Source organism: Poeciliopsis prolifica, unplaced genomic scaffold (genome assembly GCF_027474105.1).
Source record: "Poeciliopsis prolifica strain line A6 unplaced genomic scaffold, Auburn_PproV2 SCAFFOLD006, whole genome shotgun sequence".
Lineage (NCBI taxonomy): Eukaryota > Metazoa > Chordata > Actinopteri > Cyprinodontiformes > Poeciliidae > Poeciliopsis > Poeciliopsis prolifica.
In genome coordinates this window covers 10929916-10956611 of record NW_026562381.1, presented here as the reverse complement: position 1 = coordinate 10956611, position 26696 = coordinate 10929916, and the positions used below count along the sequence as shown (strand labels likewise).

Genomic DNA, 26696 nt, shown 5'->3' with positions numbered 1-26696 from the left:
GGGTTGCTAGTTTTTTCATTCATAAAATTCAGGAATTGTTGACTTAAAACAATAAGTTAATCTGCAAGTTTTATTTAAAACCTACGACGATATTTGTGATAGAAACTAAACCTAAAATGCTTGGTAAGATTGGCTGTTTTTGCAGTGTACTTGTGTACACAATCAATCAATCAATCAATCAATCAATCAATCAATCAATCATCAATCAATCAATCAATCAATCAATCATCAATCATCAATCAATCAATCAATCAATCAATCAATCAAATTTATTTTTACATTTCAGCAACAAGGCAGACAAAAATAAAGTCATAAAAACATCATACAGTCACCAGTTGAAAAACCAGAAATAAATTTCACTTTTTATCAAGTGCTACTGAAACACATAACATATTTTGATAAATGTTTCTTTATTATTCAAAAGCAACTCTAAACTGGGGAGTTTTTAGTCTTGCTTTAAAAAAAAACCTCAGTGTTTCAGCTGTTTTTCAGTTTTCTGTACGTTTCTGCCAGGAATATTGAAGCTGACATTAATATTCCACCTGAGTAAACTTTATTTATTTATCATTTTGTAACCTGAGCTGAGGATAGCTTACAAATAAACATTGACTGGTCCCTTTTTTCTTGCATCTCTCAGTGTTTGCTCACCTCTCATGCAGGGTGAGTCATTACATAGACATTCAATTGGCTTAAATTACCTCCTTTCATGGTCAACAATGAGCTCAGCTGAGGAGACCAAAGCGGGGAAGTTGGGCCTTCTGGGAATTCACCATTTGTTCACGAATCCTTCGTCTAATTGGCTGTTATTGCGATTGGCAGTCACCATGTTGTGGTGAAGCAGCTCACCGTTCCTCAGTCTGTTTCAACCCAGGATGGCTGGACAAATACAGGACAGTACTAGATGGACAGAAAACTGTGGGAAAATAACATATAATCTGCTAAAATGTTAGCATTATGTGAATATGCTGTATTAAAACGACAAATCTAATATGTGTGCCTATAATAAACTGCAAAAACAACAAATCTTAGCAATTATTTTTGTCAATTTTCTGCTGCAAATGTGTCAGTACTCTTGAAATAAGATATAATTTGTTATATTTGTTGTATATTTGAACTATTAAAAACCTTTTTCTGCAAGATGTAAGAACTTGTTCAAGTAAATAATTCTTGAAGAAGAAAAAAAATTACTAGTTCCACTAGCAGATTATTTCACTTAAAATAAGCTATTTTGTCAGTGGTATAAGTGAAATAATCTGCCAGTGGAACTGGGACGTATTTAAAATTAACATTAAGAAATTATTGCTTTAAAACAAGCTGCTGCATCTTAAAGTGTTCAAATCTGTTTTTACCAGGAACTAGAAAAAATACTTGGTAAAATTTTGAATTTTATTTCAAGCTTTTTCTGCAATATTATATTAAGAATAGTGGCATGTGACCTCCTCGGTGTGTAATATTATGATTTCAAGGTATTTGATTAGAAATTACCTAAAAACAGACAGTAATTCATCATAATATAACATTTTAATTATTGCAGTTAAAACTATGTTATTTCCAGCCTTTATTTACTTTGTTTCTGATACACAAACGTGGCCTGGATTATGTTTCTGATTTGTTGCTCCTCTCTACATAAAGTAAAGTCTGTGCAGGAAGGTGAACTGGAGGGCCGGTGCCAGTTTTGGAGCCAAACTGACTTATGTTTCAGAATGATAGTCAAGGATTTTCAGTGTTGTCTGCATGAAAATAGATGGATTTCTGCTTGTGTCGCAAGCAGATATACGGCACATTAATCCATATTAAGGTTTATTTGATGTTTTAAAATAGGCAGTTATCAGTATTTTTATAGCTGATCTGAAGTATTTGCAGGTTTCAGCAGGTTGTTGACATCCCAAACCTCCAGAAATACAGAACGTTCCTCATTAAAAGTTGTCAGATGTGTCTGTTGCTATGGACACCTGCAGCACACAGCAACAGGTGGAGGAGGGGCAGCACTACATTACTGTAGTGTAACTTTTTAAAACCTTGATGCAGGTTTTTGTTGCCAAGATGAACCAGTTTTATACTATCGTTGACCTTTTTAGCCAATAATATTATCATAACTGTTGGTTTTGTTTGTAAGTCAGAGAAACTCATATATTTAAATTGTATTATTATATCTTTTTGTTTAATAAAAATCTCATTTATCAGGAAAAATGTCAGGGCTGATTCCCAGGGCTGTGATTTTCTCAAATACTGAAATTTCAGTTTTATTTTCTATATTTTAAGTGCTTTAAGGCTCAGATGTTCATCTTTTTGGGCTTCTAAATGTACAAACCAACATAATGCATCTTGATACACTTTTTCGCGTTCAGTCAGAAACGATAAAGATTAGTGATAATCCTGTGTGCCTTTCAAATTGAAGGGAAGGCTACCAGACTTTCACTTTTTTCATTTCCGATACCGATATTGGATGTTCAGCATCGGCCGATACGATCCGATACAGAAAAACATTTCTGAATTGACTTAAAATGTTTCTTTGCCTTTAAACACGATAATATTGAATTATACATTTATTTTCCAATTCTTCACCAATACAGCACATTTAAATACACCGCTAGCTTCACATGTTTGCTGAAATATGAAAAACTATTTTAATTTGTTCTGTCAGTACAATTAGGAGTATTTCAGCCAAATTGAACATAAAAATAAACAACAAATGGCTCAGAAAGTTCAATTAGAAATTTTAAATATAACATAAAATAAATAATAAAACATGATGTCACTCAGATCACAAAGCATAGAATTAGACTGAATAGATCAGACACATTGCCACCAATACCTGATCAATATATCAGAACCGATACAGATATTTATAGTACATCAGTGCATCTATGCTATTTAGGAACTTGCAGTAATTTTTTTGTTTCTGTTTGATGCTAAGAGAGAAAAAATGGCTTTGGCTCAACAATGAAGTCCAGAAAACTGAATATCCGTGTTGGACAATAAGAGACTGAACAATATTTACATTTATTTGGATAAAGTTTTGAAGATTCACTTTTTATCCAAGTCATCAGCAGCTCAGATTTGCATTTTTTAACCTCAGAATGAAGCTGTATTGTTTCAGTCCCACAGCTGCAGCCTGCAGCTGCTTTTGGCAAAACAATCACCGACTTCACAGGGAGCATCAAGGCTCACCCTCCTTCATTTAGCACAAAAAGAAGCAAAATCGTATTTATTTCTGTTTCTTGAACCAAAGCAGAGCTCAAGCTAAGCAGATAAATTAATAGAAGAAAATACACACAAGCTTTTGTCTGGTTGCGTTTCGACACGGGACTCTGCAGGCTCCACCGCGACACCCCTCCTCGTTAACCACACTAAAATACTCAAGTCTGTCAAAACAGGGCCCCACCCAGAGCCAGTCTATTTGCTCTGCGGACTATTATGCATTGACTAACATCTCTGTAGGATCCCTCCCTCCTCTGTTCTGCCGCTCCGCTCCTCGTGACGTAGCCGGTCCAGTTACAACCCGGCCCCTGTGCCTGGACAAGGCAGCTGTTGTCATGCGCTCGGGGATGATGTGCAGGCTGGCGAATGGCCGCCTCTCTGCCAACTGGGCCGTGGAGATCAACGAAGCCCTCCCTGATAAATTCAGCTGTAGATGCATGAAGATAATCAGAGGAGAGAAAAAAACTGATATCTTGATTTAATAAAACTCCTGCTGTCATCTGATAAGGAGTTAATGTGTTGCGATGTAAAGCATCTGGTGCAAATGTGTCTAATTCAGCAAGGCGGACACATGTCCACCCACTTTTCTGTTTTTTCCCCTTTGTTTTGCCTTTTGTTTTTGACATTAATTTACAGCTGCAGTGTTTCATCTTGTGTTGGTTGTCTGGATCTCTGAGCTCCACATGTGCAGCTGCAGAAACCTGCAGCTCTGGCGGCTGTGGGCACGCTCCGCCTGGCAGAGTGAAACACAAACCCTCAGATTCAGTTTCCATGTCTCTGTTCTCCTTTCTGCACACAGCAACCACACATCTCTGTTCGCTCTCAGTGAAACTAAAAACATAAAAAAAATTTGTTTTCTTCAAAAGTGCTCCTGTGATAATGCGTTTGGTATGCAGTGTTGACCATTACACAGGCATTTCAAAGCAAATAAGCTCCACCCTGCAGCAGTGGGAGAAGCAGGGATACTGACCGGCTGGGAAGGAACGGGGGGCGACCAAACACGGCTCTCTGACGAATCCACCTCGGCTGCAGGGCAGCGACGGGGTGGGGGCTGCTTAGCCGTTTGTTCCCAAACCCGGCTGTGGCTGTCGGGTTGCTGGGACACACCTCATCGCATTTACACTCAGTTAGAGCTGGGTACTACTGAAGAAACCTTTTTCTTTGATGGCCAAATTTTCTTTTTCTTGAGTAAAACCCGTTGAGGCGTTGCTGCTCTTACCTGATGTTTGGCAGCTCTGCTCACAGTTTCCCTCGCAGTCTGACATCAGAGCCGTTCCCCTGGGGGTCGGCACAGAGGGGCACCGATCTTTAATTGGCATGTGAGGCTTCACCCGGACCGCCTCGCCCCTCTCGTGATCGGAACATCAGAACCTGAGCCGTACGATCCAGAGCGCCTTGCCGTCAGGCTCTCAAATAAAACTCAGCTGTGATTAAATCAAAGCTCTAAAGTCTCCTGTTGCTGAGTTTGAAATATATTAGAGGGAAGAGAAAGTTGGGGTCATAATCAAACGAGGGCTTTTTTTTGTAAAATGGAAATATATAATTTTAAAAAAAATCTATTTTCAAGCCTTCCTGCTCTGAGTTTGTGTAAAAGATTGACAGAGTTTACATTTTAAAAAGGGACATTATGGAAAATTCACATTTTGTATGTTTTTGTCTCAACTGCTTCTAAAAACACAGCTACTGCTTTAAAAAAACAGAAAACCTTCCTGTTTTTGGCAATAACAGTGTCTTTTGGCATGCCGTTACCTGGCAACGCCAGCCAAGCCCAGCCCGTTACCTAGCAACCCAAGCTGAGTTCCAGAACATTTGGTCAGCTGGCTTCACCGCTGTACGCACTTCAAAAGACAAACATTTTGTTGTGGTCTCACCACCCAGAAATGACTTTCTGTATTTCTGTTGATTGTGCAGGAGGCTCCACTTCTGCTTTTTAAATACGTACGTTGAAAAATTGTCCATCTGTTTGCACTTATTTTCATGTGCGAAAGTAAACGTTGATCTGGGGGGCGTGGCCAGCAGCAGTTTATTAGGATTTAAAGTGACAAGACACCCCAAAACAGGCAGAACTGACCAGACTAAAATAAGAATGGTTTTGTGCAAAACTGTAATTTTAGCCCTTGAACTTATTCAGAGAAGCATAATAGGTCACCTTTGAGCTCTCCGTAGCATCTTATATTGGCAATCAACACAAGTAGCATCACTAGCATTACTAAAAAGGTTGTGTTTAGGCAGATCTTTGCATTTATTCTGAGATTTAATGAAGGTTTAAAGCTCAATCCGCTAAACCAGAGCAGCGGTTCGTCCTTCCTGTTACTTGCTGAAAGTCTTGCTCTCTTTCGCTCTCTCGCAGCTTCACCATGTCACACACAGGTTGTAAAGACAAACGTAAATTTAAGTTTTTCTAAGAGCGCTTAATGTGGTGCATTCACTGACTAGAAAAAAGTCAGAAATTCGAGTGTCACCCATCAAAAGAAGAAAAACTGGAAATCCTCGGGATATCTGGTGCATCCTGTGTGACTTGCCTTGTTTTTATGAATTTTCTGTTTCATTATTTTGTATTTTAAATTATAATTATTTGATCTGTACAGTGGCACATTGAGCTTAAAAGCTCCATACTGTTTTCTGATGCAACAAGCATCTCATTTTAAATTATTCAGTTTACTACACTGCAAAAACACAAATAACTTTTGGTGTACTTAATAGATCAAACATCTTAGTACACTTGAATTAAGACAAAACTAACTTACAAATAACTTTTAAGGAGGAAATAGGAGCTTGTTTTAAGTCAATAATTACTTAATATTGATTCAAAAAACGTATTTGTTTGGTTGGCAGATTATTTGGCTTTTAACAAGACATTTTCCCATATTGGCTTCTACATCTTTCTAAAAAATTAGTTTGGTCTTATTTCAGATCAACTGAGATATTTGCACAATAAACTAAACCAAAATTACTTGCTTAGATATTGTGTTTTTGCAGAGTATTTACAGTCGTTGACAGTTTTAGTGCATCAGTACCTGCAAATTATAGAAATAATTCGCTCCATTTGGATATTTAAAGCATTTTATGACGCAGGAATACAGAAATCAGTGATTTTTTTTTTTTCCTGTGAAGGATGTGGCTTTGCAGAGTCACAGATAAAAAATAGACATAACCCAGATAAGTTTGTTCTCCCCCCAGTGAGGCCTCCTTAATGCTAAGCTCTTGTTTCTTGGTGATATTCGACTGATCTGCCATGTTTGCTGACCTTTACCCTCCTGTGTGTTTTTTCTTTTTGTCTGCAGGTGTAGATGCGCCAGGCGCAGCGGGGTCTGGCCTCTGTGTCAGAGAGGGACGAGGCTCTCCAGTGAAACCTCGACTCTCTCTCACATTCAGCTTGAGCCGCGCCGCATCAGAAAACAGGAAGACACAGAGGCTATTTACTGAGCAGCAGCAGCAGAAAGAGGAGGAGCAGGAGGAGGAGCGTGATCGTCACAGTGGGGACATTTTAGCCTGGTCCCCGCCCTCTGAACTCCTCTGCCATGACGACTGCGGTACAGCCCAGCGAACTGGTGTTTGAATTTTCCAATGGGATAGATGAGATGAATCAGGTATTTTCCATGAATGACTCGGCGCTTTAAGGTTTTTGAAGATTTGTTTGGAGTAAAAACTTGCTCATTCATCAGTTTCACCCCAAACACTTTGCTTTTTTCCACAACTTCAATGTATTTCACTGAGATTCTGGGTAACGAACCAACAGAAACAGCAGCCAGTCGTGCAGTAGAAGAAAAAATGCAAGTTTTAGTTATTTACATGTTTTACCAATGGAAAATTTGCCGCAACACTTTAAAGTTCCAGCAAATAAAAATGGGGAAGTTCTGACCATTTTTGTAAAACAGTTGATAGTGCATCAACTTTCATTTCACAGATTCTGATTCAGATTAACACCTGGATATGTGAATGAAACTGGGTCAGTTCACCTCCCAGGTGAATCTTTTTCACAGCAATTCCCTTTTTTTAAAACTCAATCTATTCTTAATTCCTTCTAGAAGCAATAAAAATTCAGAGAAAATAAGTCATGATGCTGTTTCATAATCGTTTCAGCATCATGCAGCTTGCCAACTGATTCGCTAAAATCTGACAAACAGCTGGATTAATACTGAGATTAAATTACAGACAGGTGGACTCTATTTACTAATCAGGTGTGTCTTTTCTGTTGCACCTGATTCTACTTTGAGTGATTAGATTAACGGGGGATAAATAATAACGTTCAGAGTTTTAATTGTAACTTTATTCCACTTTTCAGATAAAAAGTCTTCAAAATACACAGAAGTTTTTGAGGTCATTATAACAAATTTTGCTGGATGATAAATTGTCCCAGGACTGATTGCAATGAACGATAATTTTGTTATTTTGTGACCATTTTCATGTCATATGATGTTAATAATGGAACAATAACGCAAGAACATATTATCAAAGATGAATAAGCTTTAAATTGTAATGAACATTTAACTCTGGAGCTGCAAGGCATTTTAATTATTGAAAATAAATAAACTAAACAACAAATAAAATAAAGTCTCTATAAATACATAAAAGTCTAGTTGAGACCAAAGAATCAGACTGAAAACTTTAGTCATCCAGTTTTTGATAGAAAAAGAGGAAACAAGTTTTTTCTTGTAAATTTGTGATAAATTAGGCTGAAATTTACTCCTCCATGCTCACTTTTCTTTTTTTTTTACAAATTTCTTTAAATTTGTCTGCAAGTAGCCACTTTCGTTTTTATTCATTTTTTAATTTGTAAATCATTTAAAAGGGGATCCATTATTTAGTTGCAGCAGTAATGTTAGTTCTTTTATACCAAAACTGCTACTGCAACCCAAAATGTCTTAATTCTGCTCTTAATATTTAGGTTCAAAGTCTTTTGCTGTGATTTGGTTGCATTGATCAGGTCATGAGTACTCGGCAGATGATTCAGTTTTCAGAAAATGTTTCCACTTAATGTTTCATAATCAGCTGAGTCAGGCGTTTTCTCCCAACTTTTCCTGTAGCACCATGCTTTGCAGATAACTGATGTTAACTGCTTGTTTCCATCAGTTCGAAAGGCTAGTAAATAGATTCATAAACACAAAACAAAGGACATAAAGTCTGTAATTTCAGTGTTTTAGTTAGTTTTAGTATTGCTCCAGTTAGTTCCTGTTTTTCCCCATTAATCTCCGTTTTTATTTATTGCTTTTGTTATCTCGTTAGCTTTAGTTAACAGTCGACTTGAGGCTGCAGAGACGGAGAAACCTGCGGCGGAGTTGGGTTGCGTTGTGCGTGGGAGGCAGCCGGGGTGGGGCTTCAACCTGAACGTGGCTGCAGCACAAAGGTTGCCGTTGAATTTACCTGACACACATATTAGCGCCTGTGTGTCTTGTCATTGGAGCGATCAGCTGCATCGGTTGTCTCCTCCCCTCAGCAGACGCTGGATCCTGTGGAGCAGGCTTGTTTGTTAGCGAAACGAGTGTTTATGTTCATCTAGAGAGACAAGTTGTTACTGGATCCCTGAGTAGCGCCACTTCAGGCCCAACCTGACAGACCAGTTGTATCGCTGCTTGGAAGAGACGCAGTAACTCACCTTAAAAGTCTCACATTGTTCCACTGTGACAGTTTTTGTGTTGGTGGCACCCACTCAGCCTATTGTGCAAGCGCCTTAGCACTTTTTTAGCAAGTCATGGCAAAGCATTGAAATCCATCCCTTTCAGGTGGGCTTTGGCATTGGATGACGGTTTTAAAACCACAATAAACTCATTACAGCTGAGTGAAATCACAGGTTCTGTAATGATTAGCTCTGCTATGTTGGATATGGGAGTCAATGACTAGCCTCTCCAGACTCAGCATGTGATGAATTTCAGCTTTTGTCATCTTCAGCTCTTCAGTTTTTATCTTATGTTCCTTGATTTTCAAAGAGAATTTCTCTTAAGTAGGGATGTGGAAAGATTTAGTACACTAAATATTAAACTATCGCAATATTTGTCTCTGAAGTAAAGTCAAAGTGTCAGTTTTGCATCTAGTAACGTTGGTTAAAGTTATTATGTTAATATGGAGGTGTGTGCTTTAGTAGGGGTTTCTGCAGGATCTTAAGAAGCTATAAGATTAATAATCAGACCTTTAAAAGTTTTAAATATGCCCTTATATTCCATCATAAGCCCTAAATTAATCCATTGCTGATTTTTTAAAAATAGTTTTCCGTCTTGTCTTTAAAAGCACTGCAGTGGCATTTGTTTGTTGTTTTCCTTTGTTTATTATATGATTACAAGCTCCATTTCTCATGTTAAGTAAATATTCAAACTGTGTTTTAGTTTAAAAAAGTAATTTCAGTGGATTTCTGATTATTATGCTGTAAAATATCAGTTTAAGTAACATTTTCTTTCTTAACTTGTTTGATAAATAAAGCTAAATACCTTATCAGGAAAGGGAATTACTGAGATAACTTACTTTTGTGATTCACTTAGATCTAAAATCTTTAAATTAACTCTTTCTAGACTCTAATCTTGATGTAAGAAAGAAACTATTACTTCCCATCTTGCTGGGAACAGCGATTGGTTTCAGAAGCATTAAATAAGTTTTCATTGTGTTGAAATTGTCTATCTGGCAGCATTTTGGACGCTGTAGCAAAGTGACTGATGAAACATCTGTAACTCCAGTGAGAATGATGTGAGCTAAAGAGCATTTTCACTGTTTCTAATGAGTCTGAACTTCATTTAAAGTGTTTTTGCTGCACAAACTACTGATTTTACACAGTGGGAATGTCTTGGCAAGCTTTTCTTAATCAGTTATCACCGGAGCCGGTTTGGTTTTGCCTGAAGTTGGAAGCCTTGGTAGATCTTAGCTGGAAATGTTTGATCCTCCTGCTGGTTTATTCTGAGATTTGTGGAGGATTATGGAGCAAGGAGGCAGTTTGCCTAAACAAATTATAGTATGTATGTTGATATCTCTGCAAACAGATGTTTTACAACAAAGTTGTTTCTAAGAGCTCCTGGACTGGTGGTTTAAAATAATAAAAGCCTTTTAATCAGAGAAAATGCACTCACGTTATTCTGATCCAAAACCGATGGAGAGCAATCGCTTAACCATTGGAGCTGGTTTAGAAAGAACCATAACATGTCTGACCAAATCCAATATGTCTGCCTATGGTTTAAAGCTTTTTTTTTCTGTATTTTTTCAAAAAGTTAATTTTTGCATTGGAAAACCTCAGTTTCTCAAAAACATCTTCTATTTGTGAATAAAACAAGAACAAAAAAAAAAAAAAAGAAAAGAAAGAAAAAAAGATAAAATTAAATTCTTGTTAACCTATTTTTGCATCTCGGATGTATTATTATACTCTTAAACATCAACCACATATTATTACCAACGCTGGACGTTGGTAATGGCAGACATGTCCTATATAATCCTGATCTCTTGACTGCTAGCTTTAGCCTCCAGGACCAACTGGAGAGATCACAAAATGTTCTTACTGGAGACATTTGAGTTTTGAGAAAGGGCGGCTCCAGAACTGCTCCACATTTCACAATGAGGATATTGAAAGCTTCAGGCAGTTGAAATCCATTGTGTCGGGGCAGGTAAAGCAGAAGAAAGAGGGGCGTGGGGAGGGAAACAGCCTGCTCAGATGCTGCTGCTTTCAAAGGCCAAATGGGGAACTCAGACATGCAAATCAGCCTGATATTTGTCACTCCTGTTCCCTCTACTAGAAACAGCATTAAAGAGGAAGGAGTAGTTAAAATGTGAATTATGTTCAGCACAAACCATTTTAGCTGCAACCTTTGTGCTTTCTTCATGCCTATTCAAAGGAAAACATTTAGGACCAAAACGACCTGCAGAGGCAGGTAGGACACCAGCTCTACATGTCTTCGACGCTCCGTCAGCGAAATGTTGTGGGATTTGATGGGAGGAGATGGTAGATGAGCTACTGTCTCTGGACCAGTCGGCCAAACACGTCTTTATCTCGCTCAAGGACAGCAAACGCGAGTTAAATCAGCCCAAGAAAATGTGGCAGCCTCTAAGTCTGGCTATGATGGTGGCAAAGATTCCCATCAATGGAAAACATTTCTGATTGAAACTGCAGTCAGAGCAAAAACATGCTTGTTTTTAATCCTCAAAGTTATGGTTGACGTCATTATTTTTTACAGTAACTATTAAAAATTATTGGTGAAATACCTGCTTAAAACGCATAAACATTTCAAACCGCTAACAATGAGCTGGTCTGTTAGCTTCCTGGTTAACCAGTAGCAGAAATGAGTGTACAGGCATGCAGTGGGATGCCACCATTCCCACCCCTCCCTCAGCTCAAGGCCTGGACACCTGGTCTGCCCCCGAGGTCCCAGCCAACAATGAACACTTGTGTAAAAAGACACAGATACGCCTTTATTCCCTCAGCTCCTACAGCACCTTTTTGTCTGTGTGTCTCTCTTAAACCGACCCATCACTGCAGGAATGTTGCTTTTTATTGATCTTCACTGAGTGGCTGAAAATGGAAAAAAGAAAAATCACATCTATGAAAGCTGGAATAACAGATGCTACTGCACCGTTCTCTGTGTTTAATGTGAGAGCTTTGGGTCCAATGACCTCTTAAAAACTCGTTTAATTTTGTCCTTAACCATTTGTGTTGGATTGTTTTATTTTTAATACTTTGTTTCACAACCTTTTGGACACTGAATAAAAACAAAGAAGTTGGAATTCAAACTGAAAAAGGGAACAATTTCAGCTGAGGTTTAAAGTGTACTCTGCTGCCACCTGCTGGGCATTTTTGACTCATTCCTCAGATTATGTCTACAAAAATACATTATATGAAAACAATTATATGCCCAGAAACATTAAACAGAAATAACTAAACCAAAACAAACTAACAAAAAGCTTAAAAGATTAAATAACAAGCTAAGAAAACAAATGAAAGTAAGACAAAAATTTTGGCTAAGATGGTTTATATTTTAAACTTAAACCAAGTAATGACATTATGCTACTTTGTCAGTAAGTTAAATAATAATAATAGAGTACTTGTTAAAACCAGCTCATTATGAAATAAAGTTTTAAATAATATGCTATAAACAAGTAAAGAGTCAAATACATAACTAAATGTATGTAGTTATACACATGACTTTAAAGAGAAAGGAGAAGTTAAATGAAAGCGTAGAAGTACTGCTATTGTGAGTATTATAGTTTAAAACTAAAACGTAAATGTAAAATGTCAATGTCAAATATATTTATATAGCACTTTAAAAACAGGTATAAAACAGTTTTTAAAGTTTTATACCTTTAAAAACAGGTATAAAACTTTTAGCCTTTGCTGCACAAAAAAAAAAAATTGCTAATGTTGTCAATAAGTAAAGATTAAATAGATAAAACAATATTTATTAAAACTATTAACAGCTAAGTTTAAAAGAGTTTTAAATATGTAATAAGTAAATAATCAAATAAATACCTAAATAAATGTAAATACTCAAATGAAAAATTTGTTGTTCTCTTAAGAATGCCTGTCTGGTCATTAAAAATTACCTCAATAATGTCATTTTGATTATTAATATTTTTTGAAAGGTAATCATTTTGTTTTCAGAGACTTCACAATCAATTTTATTTTTTGTTTCTGTTTTACTTTGGCTTTATGTGTTGTTTTATGGGACATTTAAAATATCTCCCAGCTCCAGTGTTGAGTTATTAGTATTCGAGAAGAGATTATCAATATATTACTAGAGAATGGTGTTAAAATAACAATACTATTGTTTATTGCAATAATTTGAGGAGCAACTTATCGTCCAGTTAAATTTATTGCAGCAGGCCTACTTGCAAGTACTACTACTAGTAATAATAATAATAATAATAAATAATTCATTTTATCTTTTCATGCTCTTCAAAGCCCATCTTTTAGAGCAGAACATGACTCCCTTAATTAAAGAATGGAGTTGCTTTGCCCTCTCCAACCAGCCGTCCATTCTTCGATCCCCGCTGGAGGAGCTCTCAGACGGTGCTTGTCTCCTCAGATGTAGCTCCACGGTTCGGCCCACTCTCCACCAAGCCCCCAGTGGCTCCATCCACTCATCAGGCCTCGCTAAGCCCGAAATGAGACGGCGAGGTTAAAATTCCCAGAGCGTGATGAAGAAGGTGCTCGCCTGCAATTCATATCTGATTCATTAACATTCATTTGGGTTTATAGAAATTCTGAGCATAAGATTAGGTTCTCAGGAGAAGTACGCTGGTTCAGACAGCTGGTTCCCGTCTTCTTCACACCGTCCCAGCAGGCTGCTGCAACCCCACAGAAATGAGCTCTCCTCCATGCTGCGTGCCTCCACATTAGCTCAGGCTGAGTATGAATCCACAACGTCTTACAAAGCAATAAAAATGGCCAAATTGGTTTAGAACTAGGGATTCAAACGATTAGTTAGAGATTAATTCTTGATTCATGGTTTATTAGATTAAAATGAGCTCAAATCGATTAAGGTTAGACCTTCTTTAATGGTGTAGTTTGCCCTCCATCCAGGAGGGGACGCCATTGGTCCTTAAGCGGAGCCGTTGGTACAAAAGCAAAGATGGCGGAGCTGCACCAGAACGGGGACGATAAACGGTCAAAACAGATTCCCTTGTGGGGTGAAAAATACACTTTATGCGGTTCTGTTTTGGAGTATAAACACTCGACAATCTTAGGTTTTTGATTTTCACTTTAAAAGTGCTCTTATAGGCGAGCTACATTACGGAGCAACGTACGGAGCAACGTCAACTTCTTTTTAAAAAACGACTTGCTAATTGCTAAAAATGATGGGCTACGAAGGTGAGCTAACCCAGAGACAGGATGCCAATAAAACCGGTTGATTTTTAGGACTGCCGTGGAGCAACGTCTTGATATTGTTTTAAGAGCAACCACAGACATTGCATCAACATCAATCTGAGGACAAATTAATGTTTCCACTATTTTGTTGCTTATTTTTAAATTTTTTATTCAGCATCCTTAGAGGTTCCTGTTTTGTTATATAAATGTCTAAATTTAATAATGTGGAAAACCCACATTTTTTCATTATTCAGTCAGTATTTAATACAAATTAAACAAAATAATGTATTTTTTAAAATTCAATTTATGAAAAAGTAGCCCTATGAAGTAATTAATTAATAACTTGCATCTTTAGAACATTAAACCATTATGTTTTATTAATAATGCATTGTGAAGGAATTACTGTATGTTTTTAATCTTTTAATTCACATGCATGTCCAAGAGCCCCCGCTGTGTTATAATACCTCATGTCTCATCCTATGCACACGTGTGTTTTCTCTGCGCAGTTGGACGACCCGTCAGTATTCCCAGCCGTGATCGTCGAGCAGGTGCCCACCACCGACCTGCTGCAGGTCTACTCCGGCCTCGAGTCGGACGAGGTGACTAATGGCATCATGGTGGACACGACTCTCAGCGTGGTGGAGGGACCGTCCATTCTTTCAGAAGGAGTGGACCTCTCAGGTAAAGACACGACACTTTGGAAACATTTCACATAAACTGATAGATGTCAACCACGTTTCTCAGCTTCAGTTGAATTTTATAATTTGCAGGGTTTTATTTTGTTGTTTTCCCACTTCATGATGTAAGTTAGGTTCTACTTTAGTGGTCTCTTAAATCTACATGTCTAATATTTATCAGACCTGGGTATGATTTGGAAAACTGAAGCCATCTTCTGTGATTAATTTCATTCATAATTTTGTAAGGTTCTTTTGGTTTATTTCACTTAATAAATTAAATTCTCACTTGAAAGTGTTTGTATTTAATTTGATTATTTTTTTGTGACATTAAACTATATTTGATCATCGTTGATGAAACACTTAAGTTTGAAAAAACTAGAGAAAATCTGTGAGAGGTTGAACCTTTTTACAGTTGTATATAAAAGTGTCTGTTACTGGAACTAATCTAACACAATTATTTCTAAGCCTGTTACAGTAAGCGATTGACTCAATTAAAATTAACGCAATAATTTTTATTCTGATGACTAAAATATTTTACATTATAATTTTGTTTATAGAGACTTTGTAATCCGTCTTATTTATTGTTATTGGTTGTCATGTTTTATTTAGGAAATTTAAAAGATCTTCCATTTCCAGTGTTATATAAAAAAATTTACATTTATAGCTTATTGAGGGGGAGGAGTTGCATTATTACTTGAAAAAGGTCTCAAAACAACAATATTATAATTTATCACAATAATTACTGGGACAACTTACTGTCCAGAAAAATTTATTATTGTGACAGGCTTAATTATTTCACATGAAGCTTCCATTTACGTTGCCAAATATTTTGATGCCTTTTTGTCTTTTGATGGACAGAAACGAGAGTTTCCCGTGCCGATGACAGCATGGAGACAAACGAAGCTGCAGCAGCTCTGCTGAACATGGAGTCTCCAAATAATATTTTGGATGAGAAGAGAATGAGTGAGTTTATTTGTGTTTATTTTAGGGCTGCAATGATTCGAGTATCTCAAGCCTTAAAATGGAAGTTATCTACCTGGAAGCTTCATTAGATTATGTCTTACTATTTAGCGCCATTTGATCTGGCTGGAGGATTATTTGTGTTGCACACCGCTCTCACTTTCACCAATGAGCTGCTGATGAATGCTAAGTGCCATCAGCAGCTATGGAGGAAGATGCGCCGCCAGGAAAGAGACACCTCACTGCATGTGTTGCAAAACAAAATGAGCGTTTCACAATAGTGATGCAGAAACACCTTGACACAAAACTTTAGTTTAGATCAGCCCTGAAAAAACCCTCCAGCTTGACAAATTAAGTGTAGAGGCCCAAGCCTGAAGTAAACCACACAAATATTTCAGTTTAAAATACTTCCAAACCAGACTGCTCTATTTCAGTTCTGCTGTAAACGATTATTTAATGAGTATTCCATTGATTATTCTTATGATTAATCGAGTAATAAAAAAATATTTTTTTTGATAAAGTAAAATATCGGTCAATTCTACCATAACAGCAGTTTTTATATCGGATATAAACATCGGTCCAATTTTTCAAATTTAAAAATTGTGAAAAATGACTTCATTTGTAATGATAATTTCTCCTTTTTTAAGTTAAGCTGGACAAAAATTTCACAAAAATCTGAAATAATACTGAATTTAATATTATTAAATTCAATGATATTGAATATTGTGAGCTTATTAATGAATAATAAGCTCAAAATGTCTTTGTGAGCTTATTAATGAATAATAAGCTCACAAAGACATTCACAAAAATTGACAGGAAACCAGTTTTTAGCTCATGTCTTCATATTCACTTTAATAGATGAACTCTTTGTCCAGCTTTTGTGTTCATGCTAGCGATGGGATTTGGTTTCTATGTCGTACATAAAAACATAAATGACAGCTGGACCGCCACAATGCGCTATGTTGCTAACACTTAGCAACAACTCAGAGGTGAAAGTGAGAGTGATGCACAGCATAATCAATCACCCGGCCACAACACGGCTCGCTAAATAACAAAACATAATTTAACGAATTTTCTCTGAGGAATTTTAACAGTCGAATCATTCGAGGAATGGTTACAGCTCTTGGTAGTAAAGTTTTCCTCTGTTTTAGCTCTTCCAACTTTGTTTTGTTGCTTGCTAATCAAGCAACAAAACAAAACAAACAATAATGCGGAAAAAAATAATAGAGGATAATTTGAAGTATCTATTTTATGAAAACATCTTTTTCATACTTCAAACATCAGAAAGTAATGTAAATTTTAAAAAAGGAACTAAATTGTTTATTTACTAGCATAGATTTCTTTTACTATCTTAAGTAGCTACTACAGAAGACAATTAATTACTCAGTTAATCAGCAGATTACTTGATTACTACAGTAGACTAGAGTAGGCTTAATTTATTTCTCTGCTTGTAAAACAAGGTATAATTCTTGTATGTTGTTGCTGTTTGTGCAGTTCACACCTACAACCATATGTTGGAGTCAGAGTTCACGCCACTCAGGCCGGACCAAATGGACAATGTTGCTCTTGACATGTCTCTGGATGAAGACACGTCATCCATGGATGAGATTTCTCATAAGATTCCCTTAAAACCTCAGAAGAAAACCAAAGGTAAGACTTTATTTTTCTAGTTAAGTAATAAATTGTTGCAACAGTTTCGAGGAGAAGGTGATTACATGATTTTGCTGTGGCTTCTGACCTTCTAACATTCTGCTTCTCACATTGAATCAGTGCGAAAGCCCCGGGTAGTGCGTCCCTGCTCTCCAATCACAACCCCTAACCTGCCTCTCAGGAAGAAGAGCAAAGAGGGCAAAGGTAAGCCTCACCAACTAGTCCACTTTTCTGTAATGAGCCAATAAAAATCAAGGTCTCTCCTCCTCTTGTGATGGTTCCGATTCCTCCTGTGGAGCGAGCGGCCAGCTGCCCTCGGCCCCTGCAGTCCATCTGGGTTGAATCTGAGCGAGTTAATGGATGAGGGGATCGGGCGGTGTTGTGTTTCTCGGGGAAACAGGAGTGATTGCATGCTGGAGGGCACGCTGATGCTTTACTGATAGATGCAGGGGCGATGCCGCTTTGTTTGGGCCGTTCACGACACAAAAGGGGGGAAGGGGTTTGGGACGTCTGGTTCAGCCGCCCACGAATGCATCACTCTGTCACTTGGTCGGGGATTCAGGTGACTTCTGGGAGTGCTGCTGTTTTTAAACGTTGCCGGCCGCTGAAGTCTGGCAAATTAGAGGAATCTACATCCCAGCTTGGTATAATTAATTTCCTTCCCAGGCAGACAAATCCTTGTCACAACAATAACTGGAAGAAAAGATTATAATTTCTCCTGCAACTCTGTGGTTTCTATATACAAACTGAACAGGTAGATAAATTAGGAATGAAGCAATTAATCGGTTTAGTCGTGAAATAATCACAAACTACTCTGCAAAATCACAAAATCTTGAGTATTTTTGGTTTAGTTTCTAGTTCAGATATGTTATTACACTTAAAAAATAGATTGGCTAATTTATAAGTAACTTTATTATTGGAAAAACACAAGATTTCAAAGGGTATCATTTTTTTTATGACAGGTATACTAGAAAATGTCCTGTTAAAAGTGAATTAGTCTGCTAGTGATTGTCCTTTTAGTCAATATCAAAGAATTATATTGAAAATAAACTCCTATTCCTTGCTGAAAAGTTACTTTTGAGTTAGTTTTGCCTTATTTCAAGTGTACTAAGAAGATAAGAAACCAGAGCAAAAATACTTAATATTTTATGTTTTTGCAGTGTAATTTAGTAATTGATTAATTGCTAACTGGAGAATACAAACTCAAAATAAGAAACTCAGAAGTTATAAAGTCAAAATAGACCAAAAAACAGACATTTTGCATTTAAATAAATAAAAAAAAAGATTCTATACCTGGTTCAAATTCTGTAAAAAAACAAAAAAAGACTCCGAATTACATCAAAAAGTCCCTCCAGTTTTTCTCAAAATTGGTCAAAACATTGAGTTCAAGTGACTGCTGCCTCAGCATTACTTGATGTCAAGTTTAAAGTCTGAGAAGGCGATTAATTAAAAATGTCATTTAGCGTTGTACGTTATCTCAAATATTTTAAAAATTTCTTACAATTATTTCTAAATTAGCACCACAAAGTCTGTGATTCTGATTGCAAAAAACCACAAAAACAGTCACAAAATCCTGCAGGGACTAATCAGCGTGGAAAGATGTTCAATATTATTGAATTTCAAGAATCGTGAAACAGTTATTTATTGATATTTTAACAGTTTATCAATACATTCTGGAGTATTCAGATATCTGATACGGCCCTCATTGAAAATGAGTTTGACGTCCCTGATATAAATGAAAGACAAAATAAACATTAGTACTGATTGAAAGCTTGAATCTGTGCCTGCATGTTGTAACCATGGACTCAAATTAGCCTCGTTAATTTGCAGGCAACACCATCTACCTGTGGGAATTCCTCCTGGCTTTGCTGCAGGATAAAAACACCTGTCCCAAATACATCAAGTGGACGCAGCGTGAAAAAGGCATCTTTAAGCTGGTGGACTCCAAGGCTGTTTCAAAGCTTTGGGGCAAGCACAAGAACAAGCCCGACATGAACTATGAGACCATGGGGAGGGCTCTCAGGTGAGAGCAGAATACCAATGAGCCACGTCTGCCAATGTGACATTATCATGCACACAAGCTCTCATCCAGCATTTAACCTTGAAGACACCATTTCCACTGATATGTTCTTATTAACACTCTGGAACGGCGGCTTAAATTTTTATGAGCGTCGTTAAACTTGAATCGCGATAATGTCAATAATTGGTTGAACGGACTCTCGCCTACTTCCTCCCCCAGGTACTACTACCAGAGAGGCATCCTCGCCAAAGTGGAGGGGCAGCGGCTGGTCTACCAGTTCAAAGAGATGCCCTCTGACCTGGTGGTGATCGACGACGAAGAGGCGGGGTCTGACGCCAACGCTGGCTTCCAGAGCCAGAGGGCTTCCAACGGGCGGGGCGTGGTCCGCGGAGGGTCGAAAGGCCACGGCAGGGCGCAGCAAGTGTCACTGAAGTCGATGAAGAAAGAGCCCAGAGAAGAATATCTGTACCGGGAGGCTGATAGAGGACAGGCGGAGCAGCTGCTCCATGTTTTACAGGAGAACCAGGCGCACGGCGTTCAGGACGCCGCGCACGGCGTCAGGTAGGAGAGCTGCTCACTGACTGACTTGTATACATTACATAGTTATATAACTACATATAGTTATAATGTAACTATTGTTTAATTATTTAAGAAAGTAACAACATTGTTGGTCTTAAAACAACAATATTATCAGTTATCGCAATAATTTCTGGGGCAATTTATCGTCCAGAAAAACTTATTGTGTTTCCAGTCAAAAAGAAAACATAGAGCAAAGATATGAAGTTACACTGCAAAAACAGAATATTTTACCAAGTATTTTGGTCTAGTTTATAGTGCAAATATCTCAGTGGACTAAAAATAAGACAAAAGTAATTTACAAGTAACTTTTCAGCAAGACAAAGCAGCTTGTTTCAGGTTAATGTTTCCTTAATATTGATTTTAAAACTGTTTTAAGTGAAATAATTGTCCTGTAGATTATAGTAATTTGCTTTTTGGTGATATTAATGCATATGTGACAATGGTTTAAAGATTTATAAAATTGTATAAACCAAAGAGCAAGAAGTGAACTTTGGACGAACCAATTAAAATTTATTCCAAATAAAATTTCCTGATCAGTTAATATGTTGTAATTTGTTAACTGAGTACAAATGCTCTGCTTTGCAGTTGATCGTAGTTTTGTCATTTGTGTTTGAAGCGACTTTGCTTTCTCTCATCAGCGTCTAGTTTTACTGTTCAGTTGGTTTTGTTAGTTTGTTTGGACTCCACTGCCTGCATTATGAATTCTTTATCTTTCCTGTGATATTTTCCAGGCTGGAAAAGCTCAGCAGTTTGGAACCGTGAGCAGAAAAATAATTTATACAGTTTGTTACAATAGTGATGAGGGCAGCAATTCTCTGGCTGTATTTCTCAGTTTAATAAAAATAATGTCCATGTTTCCAAAGATGAAGGCTGAATGTTCATCTTGGTTATTCATCAGGCTTTATATTTTAATATTAAAATTTTAAAAGTGGGTCAAGGACTCAGAATAAATAGGTGAAATTGTCTTAAATTTAAATGTTCGGTTTCTGACATCAGAATGAAAAAAGTTTTACTGCATTCCTCACTTTCACCTGTCTGCTGTTTAAGAGGTTTGGGCTTTGACTAGGCCTCTCTCTTCATTCTCAGCCTGGTATGACTTGAATAGCAGTTTTGCTTTTCAGTACTGGATTGTTTTACTTGGTTTATACTAAATGTCCTCTCGTCTGGCGTCTATTTGCATTTTTATTTTATTATTCCTAAACCTCTGGTTTTTGTTTCTGTTTGTTTTGTGATACTTTATTTGCATCGTGTTTGAAATTTTATGTTTTTTTTTTCAGTGGAAATATGTTGGAAAAACACAAAATTTTAAAGGATCTTTATTGGGTTATGACTCTAAAAGGAAAAGGTAGCAAATGTTTCACCTGAAATAATGTGCCAGTGAAGTAGTACTTTATTATCAAAATTAACTCATACATAAAAAAGCTCCTATAAGACACTGAAAAGTTACTTTTGAGTTAATTTTGTGTCGTTTTAAATATATTAAGATATTTGCATATCTAAGATTTTGTGTTTTTTCAGTGTAATTTAGCAACTGGAGAATAAAGACTCAAAACAAAAAACCTAGTAATGAAGTCAAAATTGTTAAAGAAATTAGAGCTTTTGCATTTAAAATAATTATGTTTTGGCCAGAACTATTTCAGAAGCTTCAGTTTTAGCTTCACGTGGTTCAAATTCTGTAAAAAGGAACTCTTCAATTAAGCCCATTTACTATCTGATTGTTAACTAAATAATCTAAAAGGTAATGAACAGACAAACCTTTCACTGTATTGATTAGTCAGGTACTTTTTAGCTGCAGATTCATCCTTTGCTATCAGATTTTTTAAGGTTGTTCTGATGTTTTTCGTGGCTGTAGAGGAAAAAGCAACATAAATACTGAGTTTGAATCATTTTGTCTCCTCAGGACCATCAGCAGTCCCGTGTCGTTACCGATGGTTCTGACTTCCTCCGGCTCCCTCCAGTCGGTTCCCCTCACCGTTCTGGCTAACGGCGACTCCAGCCACTCTTCGCCTCCTCGGGTCATCCTCCACACCGTTCCCTCCGCCGCCGCGGGGGGCAAAGACATGCTGACCATCCAGACGGCGTCTCTCGGCGGCGCCGGCCTGCAGGACGGCCTCCCGCAGCAGCTCCTGGTCACCAATCTGGGCTCCTCCGCCATTTCCTCCTCCTCGGTCTCATCCTGCTCCTCCCCTCCAGGGGTCATCAGCTCCACCGGCTCGGGCCTCAACGGCCTGCCCCGCCTCGTCACCATCAACACCAGCGGCGGGCACACCATGGTGGCGCAGCAGCCAGGCACCGTCATCGCCACGGTGCTGAAGTCCAGCGATCTGTCGGCGCTGCAGGTCAAAGAGGAGATGCTGGACTCCAGCTACTTCCAGTCGATGGTGAACGGCGACCCGTCGCTGGCGGCGCACGCCTTCGACAAGGAGGAGATGGAGGCCGGAGAGGCGGAGCTGCAGTACAGGACTGTGATCATCGATACCAGTCAGAGCCAAGCCCAGGCGCCGGCGAGCGAACCTTTAATAAACGGACGTTACTCCCAGAGCAGCAGCCCCGGCGAGGGCTTGACCCCAGTGGAGGAGCTGGAGGTTCGCGGGGAAATGTCTCTGCAGCCGGAGCCGGGCGTCAAAACCCTGCAGGAGCTGCCGCTCTCCGTCCAGCTGCCTGCAAACTTTATCCAGATAAAAAATGAGCCTGCAGAGGCTTAGGACTCTTTCAAAACACACAAAAAATCAACTTTATTTTGACCACAGACTCAATATTTCCCTTTTCCACAACGGTCTGATTCAAACATCAGAAGTGAGGGAAGTTGCAGCATGTTGCTCTTAAAAGTTGGTCAGTTCAGCCTCAGGATTTATTGTTTACTCTCATGTTATGTGACCATGTGCCTAATTTCTAAAAATCTAGGGAGTGATTAGCGTTTTTTTTTTTTTTTTAAGGAGTTAGCTTTCACAATAAGGATTATTCCATGTAGATAAAAACAAATCCCACAAATCCAGACGTGGGATCAGTGTCTACAATGAAAAAAGTGCCAGTCAAGTTTTTGTTTTTATCGCTTAACCTTTGCATCTCATCGGACTAACAAACCAAAAACCAGGACTGAAAGCCAGACGGTGCAACAAGAAGGGACGCCTGAAGCAGTTTAAGTAAAGAGTGCCTTATGAAATGTTTGCAGAAAAAATTACTGTTTATTTCAGACAAGGAAGGTAATATTCTTTTATTTTGAAACAGACAGAGGAGGTGTGCTTCTGCTCTCTGTCAGCCCTGCGTTAAAACACTGTTAACATGTAAAAGGGCATTTTTGTGTGTGGAGCTGCAGACCGGAGGGCACAGCAAGAAAAGCAGAATAAAAGTGATTTATTTCCATTTCTCCCTCTGATGCTCCAAGGTTTAAATCCTGTTTATGTAAAACAATATATATATGAATTTATAAATATATATATACTGTATGTAGACATATAATATGCAATGAGATTGAATTTTAAGACCACAACAAATTTATTTATTTTATTAATTCCTAAATTCTGTAAAGAAAAGGCACATTTGTTTTATTTTTACGTGTAAACCTGAGGGAAGATGAAAAAGAAGATACAGGAAGCTTGTATGGCTTTTTTTTCCTTTTTGTATAGTTTCGATATAATCAGCTTTGTTTAGTTTTTTTTTTTTTTTATTTCTGGTCTTAAAAGCTCAGCGCAGCGTCATTATTCTGCTGCTGTGAATCTCTGTTAAACATTTACTGAATGAGCTTTTTGTTCCCTCTGTTCAGCGGATATACCTCTCTCCTTTTTCCAACAGTCGAGGCTGTGCTTTCAGAACTATTGAATTTTATATTACACAGAGTATAGAGCGCATCAGTCAATACTGATTTTCTGCTTAGAATCTAAAGTTTCTACATTTGTTAGGAACAAAAAAACCTGACTTATTTCTCCTTTTTTGTGTCTCTGGTCAGAGGAAGTTTGTGCCTTCTTCTTGTTTTTTTTTCTGTCCTGTTTGGTTAAGAACTCCCTTGTTTCTGTTGGGGATAAAGCCATATTGATCCTGAGTCGCGGCCCGATCGGCTGTTTTTTCCGGGCCGGGCCGAGCCGGGCCGCTGAGCGAGGGGAACTCGGACTACCTGACCTCCATCGTCTGCTTTACAAACTCACCAGAGCCAAAGAGGTCCACATCCTGCAGGCATTCTGAATGTAAAACACGCTGGCACAAAAATGCTTTGACAATCAATAAATACACTGGGTTATATTTGCATTAAATCTGACTTTCTGTTAGGATTATCTTCATATGTACTATCTTTTTTTTCCCTAAAGCACTGTTGTCTGTGAATTGTTGAGGTATGTCCACTGCATTTTGTTTTGTTGCTTCTGTTGTCTTGGGTTGTCAATGGCCTCCTTTTATGCTGAACTTAGACTAGATTTTTAAGAAAAAGTCAATATGTTAATTAAAAAGAAAATCTCTTCTCTACATTATTTGCTGCTGTTTTATTTCCTGCAAGAGAACTGATTTTAAAAACGATTGAAGCCTGAGATAAAATATCACTAAAACAGGACGTAACTTCAATAAAAACTATTTTATATGCATATACAAAAGTAGCTGCACTTCCAACAAACGCAGAATTGCGCAATATGACATTGAAAATAAATTTGCTTAATGAAAATATCCTCTGAATAATAAAAAAAACCTTGTAATTATCATGTTTTGGCTTTTTGGTCTCATCAGTAGTTTTTTTTTAAAGAGAAATATTTGCTATTTTCACATTTATGACAATCTGTGAAACAAATGTAGCTCCTCTCAGAGCTAACCAGAAACAACCAATCAGAGGCCGGGGCCAGGTCTGATCGATCAATCAAAAGCTCATGTGCTGCAGCTGGCATAGCGTGTTGTGAATGCTAAAGCTAGTTAGCATGACCACTGACGACTGCAGAGTACTGCAACTTGAATGGGTAAGTTGTTTGTCCTCATTTAGTGGTGAGGATGTTGACAGGATGGGACCTGCTTCCTGGCTCTGATTGGCTGCTTTTGAACGGGAGCGGCACATTTCCTAAGATACAGTTTTCACAAATTATATGTCTCATTGCAAAGCTGTCACGAAATGGTGACATTTTCAAAAATATGTTAAGAAACAACAACAAAAGGCATTGTTTATAAAAGTTACTGCAGCTTTAAACTCGGAAACAACAAACAGCAGTCAGCAAGTCCACATAATGAAACCGTTTGTGCCGTGAAAAACCAGGCCTGTCTGCAGCTCCGGGGGACATTTGATCGCATGGCATTTAAAAGAGAAAGTAAAAGCTGCTGCAGGAAACTGGATGGGAGCCATTAGCAGTCCGGAGACTGATTGGACTGTACTTAAGAGCACTGCTGCTTCTCCAGTTGCTGTGGGTGGTTGAATGCATTAGCATGTGACATGCTGCCTGCAGCTGAAGACAGCCGCGTCTGTCAGCACAGCTTGCATAGTGAAATGAGGGAGTGTGTGTGTGTGTGTGTGTGTGTGTGTGTGTGTGTGTGTGTGTGTGTGTGTGTGTGTGTGTGTGTGTGTGCTAAGTCTCTGTGTGATGAAAGAAAAGGTTGCACTGATTCTTTTGCAGCATGTTATTGTGTTTATGTGTGAAAGTGTCCATGGCTGTATTGGTTCCTGGGTCTGTTGTGGTTCATTTCGCTTTAAGAGCAGAAAAATAAAACACACATTTGAAACACGTTTTTCCAAATTTCTTTATGTTTAACTTCATTAATTGCTAACTGTAGGCAGCTTCCATTGACCATAAATTTAAGTTACAAAGATAAATTCACTTTATGGAAGGAATACGATTTTGAAAAACAAAACCTCATGTTTTTACTAGGATAAGTTTTAGTTGTTTGGAAGCAGAAACATCCACTAAATGGTTTTTTTATTCACCAAAACTGCAATAGAAACGTTAATTAACAACTTTAAAATCATAATCTGTGCTCCACCATGTTTACCTTCCTGTTTATGGCTGTTTGCAAAACACTGTGTGACGTCACTGCGCCCTCTACTGCGCATGCGGGACACATTTATTCACTTGAAACAGAAAATGATGTCTTTATTTCTCTGTTTTCAACGTAGCGCCTTTCAAACCTCTAAATAAAATATGTTTCTCTATAAACTCTCGCGCCTTAAGTGTTACGTTTAAATCATAAATTTCCCCAGATATTAATTTCTATGTACTTATTTGTTCTCAGTTACCCAGGAAATGCCAAAACTAAAAAGGTTTAAAATAAAGCAACTTAACAAGTTATAATTTAAACAGCCCATAACTTGTATATAATGTTATAATAAATCAATGTTAATGAGGAATTTACTCATTACAGCTTTTCTATTGAGGACTTGACATTTTTGTAAAGGTGTCGCACAGATTAGATCGTCAGACTGAACAAAACTTGCATAGAAGCAACATTTGAATTTTGGTTTTATTTCTCAACAGTTTGTTTACTGAGAATAAAACAAGCTTGATGTGCATCACAAGTCATTTTTGGTCCTGCAGGTTTTTAAAATGAGCTTTAGAAACTTTTTAAACCACATTTTACGTTACATTTCTCTGTAACTTTGCCGAAACCCCAAAACTGGTTTTAAGAAATGTTCCTGTTTATTGTCCCCCCAGTAATGAGATGCAATTTATGCCCTTGAGTTCTCACTGTCATTATATTTGGTTTCTAGTGTAAACTGCTCACCGTCACAGACGATCAGAGAGTTTTGAGTTCAGCCAGTTTCAATAAAACCCTAAATATGTTCCTATTTCCACAGACGAGGCATCGATTTTGCTCATCGTCTCATTCCCCCTTTTGTTCTGGAGGATTACTGGAACAATGAAAGGCAACCAGCAGC

General features: G+C 37.8%; 1 protein-coding gene across 5 annotated transcripts in view; it reads left to right on the top strand.

The window, feature by feature from the left end:
• LOC129360439 (ETS-related transcription factor Elf-4-like) overlaps window positions 1–24316 on the top strand; it is a 58156-nt gene extending 33840 nt beyond the window's left edge. For 4 of the 5 annotated variants that reach the window (XM_055030667.1, XM_055030666.1, XM_055030665.1 and 1 more), the window contains 8 exons: window positions 6486–6791; window positions 14482–14656; window positions 15511–15615; window positions 17107–17262; window positions 17383–17466; window positions 19093–19285; window positions 19502–19843; window positions 21762–24316. In XM_055030667.1, coding sequence (XP_054886642.1) covers window positions 6723–6791; window positions 14482–14656; window positions 15511–15615; window positions 17107–17262; window positions 17383–17466; window positions 19093–19285; window positions 19502–19843; window positions 21762–22566 — 1929 coding nt within the window. In that variant the 5' untranslated portion in view covers window positions 6486–6722 and the 3' untranslated portion in view covers window positions 22567–24316. Of the gene's footprint in view, window positions 1–6485; window positions 6792–13926; window positions 13979–14481; window positions 14657–15510; window positions 15616–17106; window positions 17263–17382; window positions 17467–19092; window positions 19286–19501; window positions 19844–21761 lie in introns of those variants that run through there. The other variant, XM_055030669.1, reaches the window with a different exon arrangement.
• The last annotated feature ends 2380 nt before the right edge of the window (window positions 24317–26696 follow it).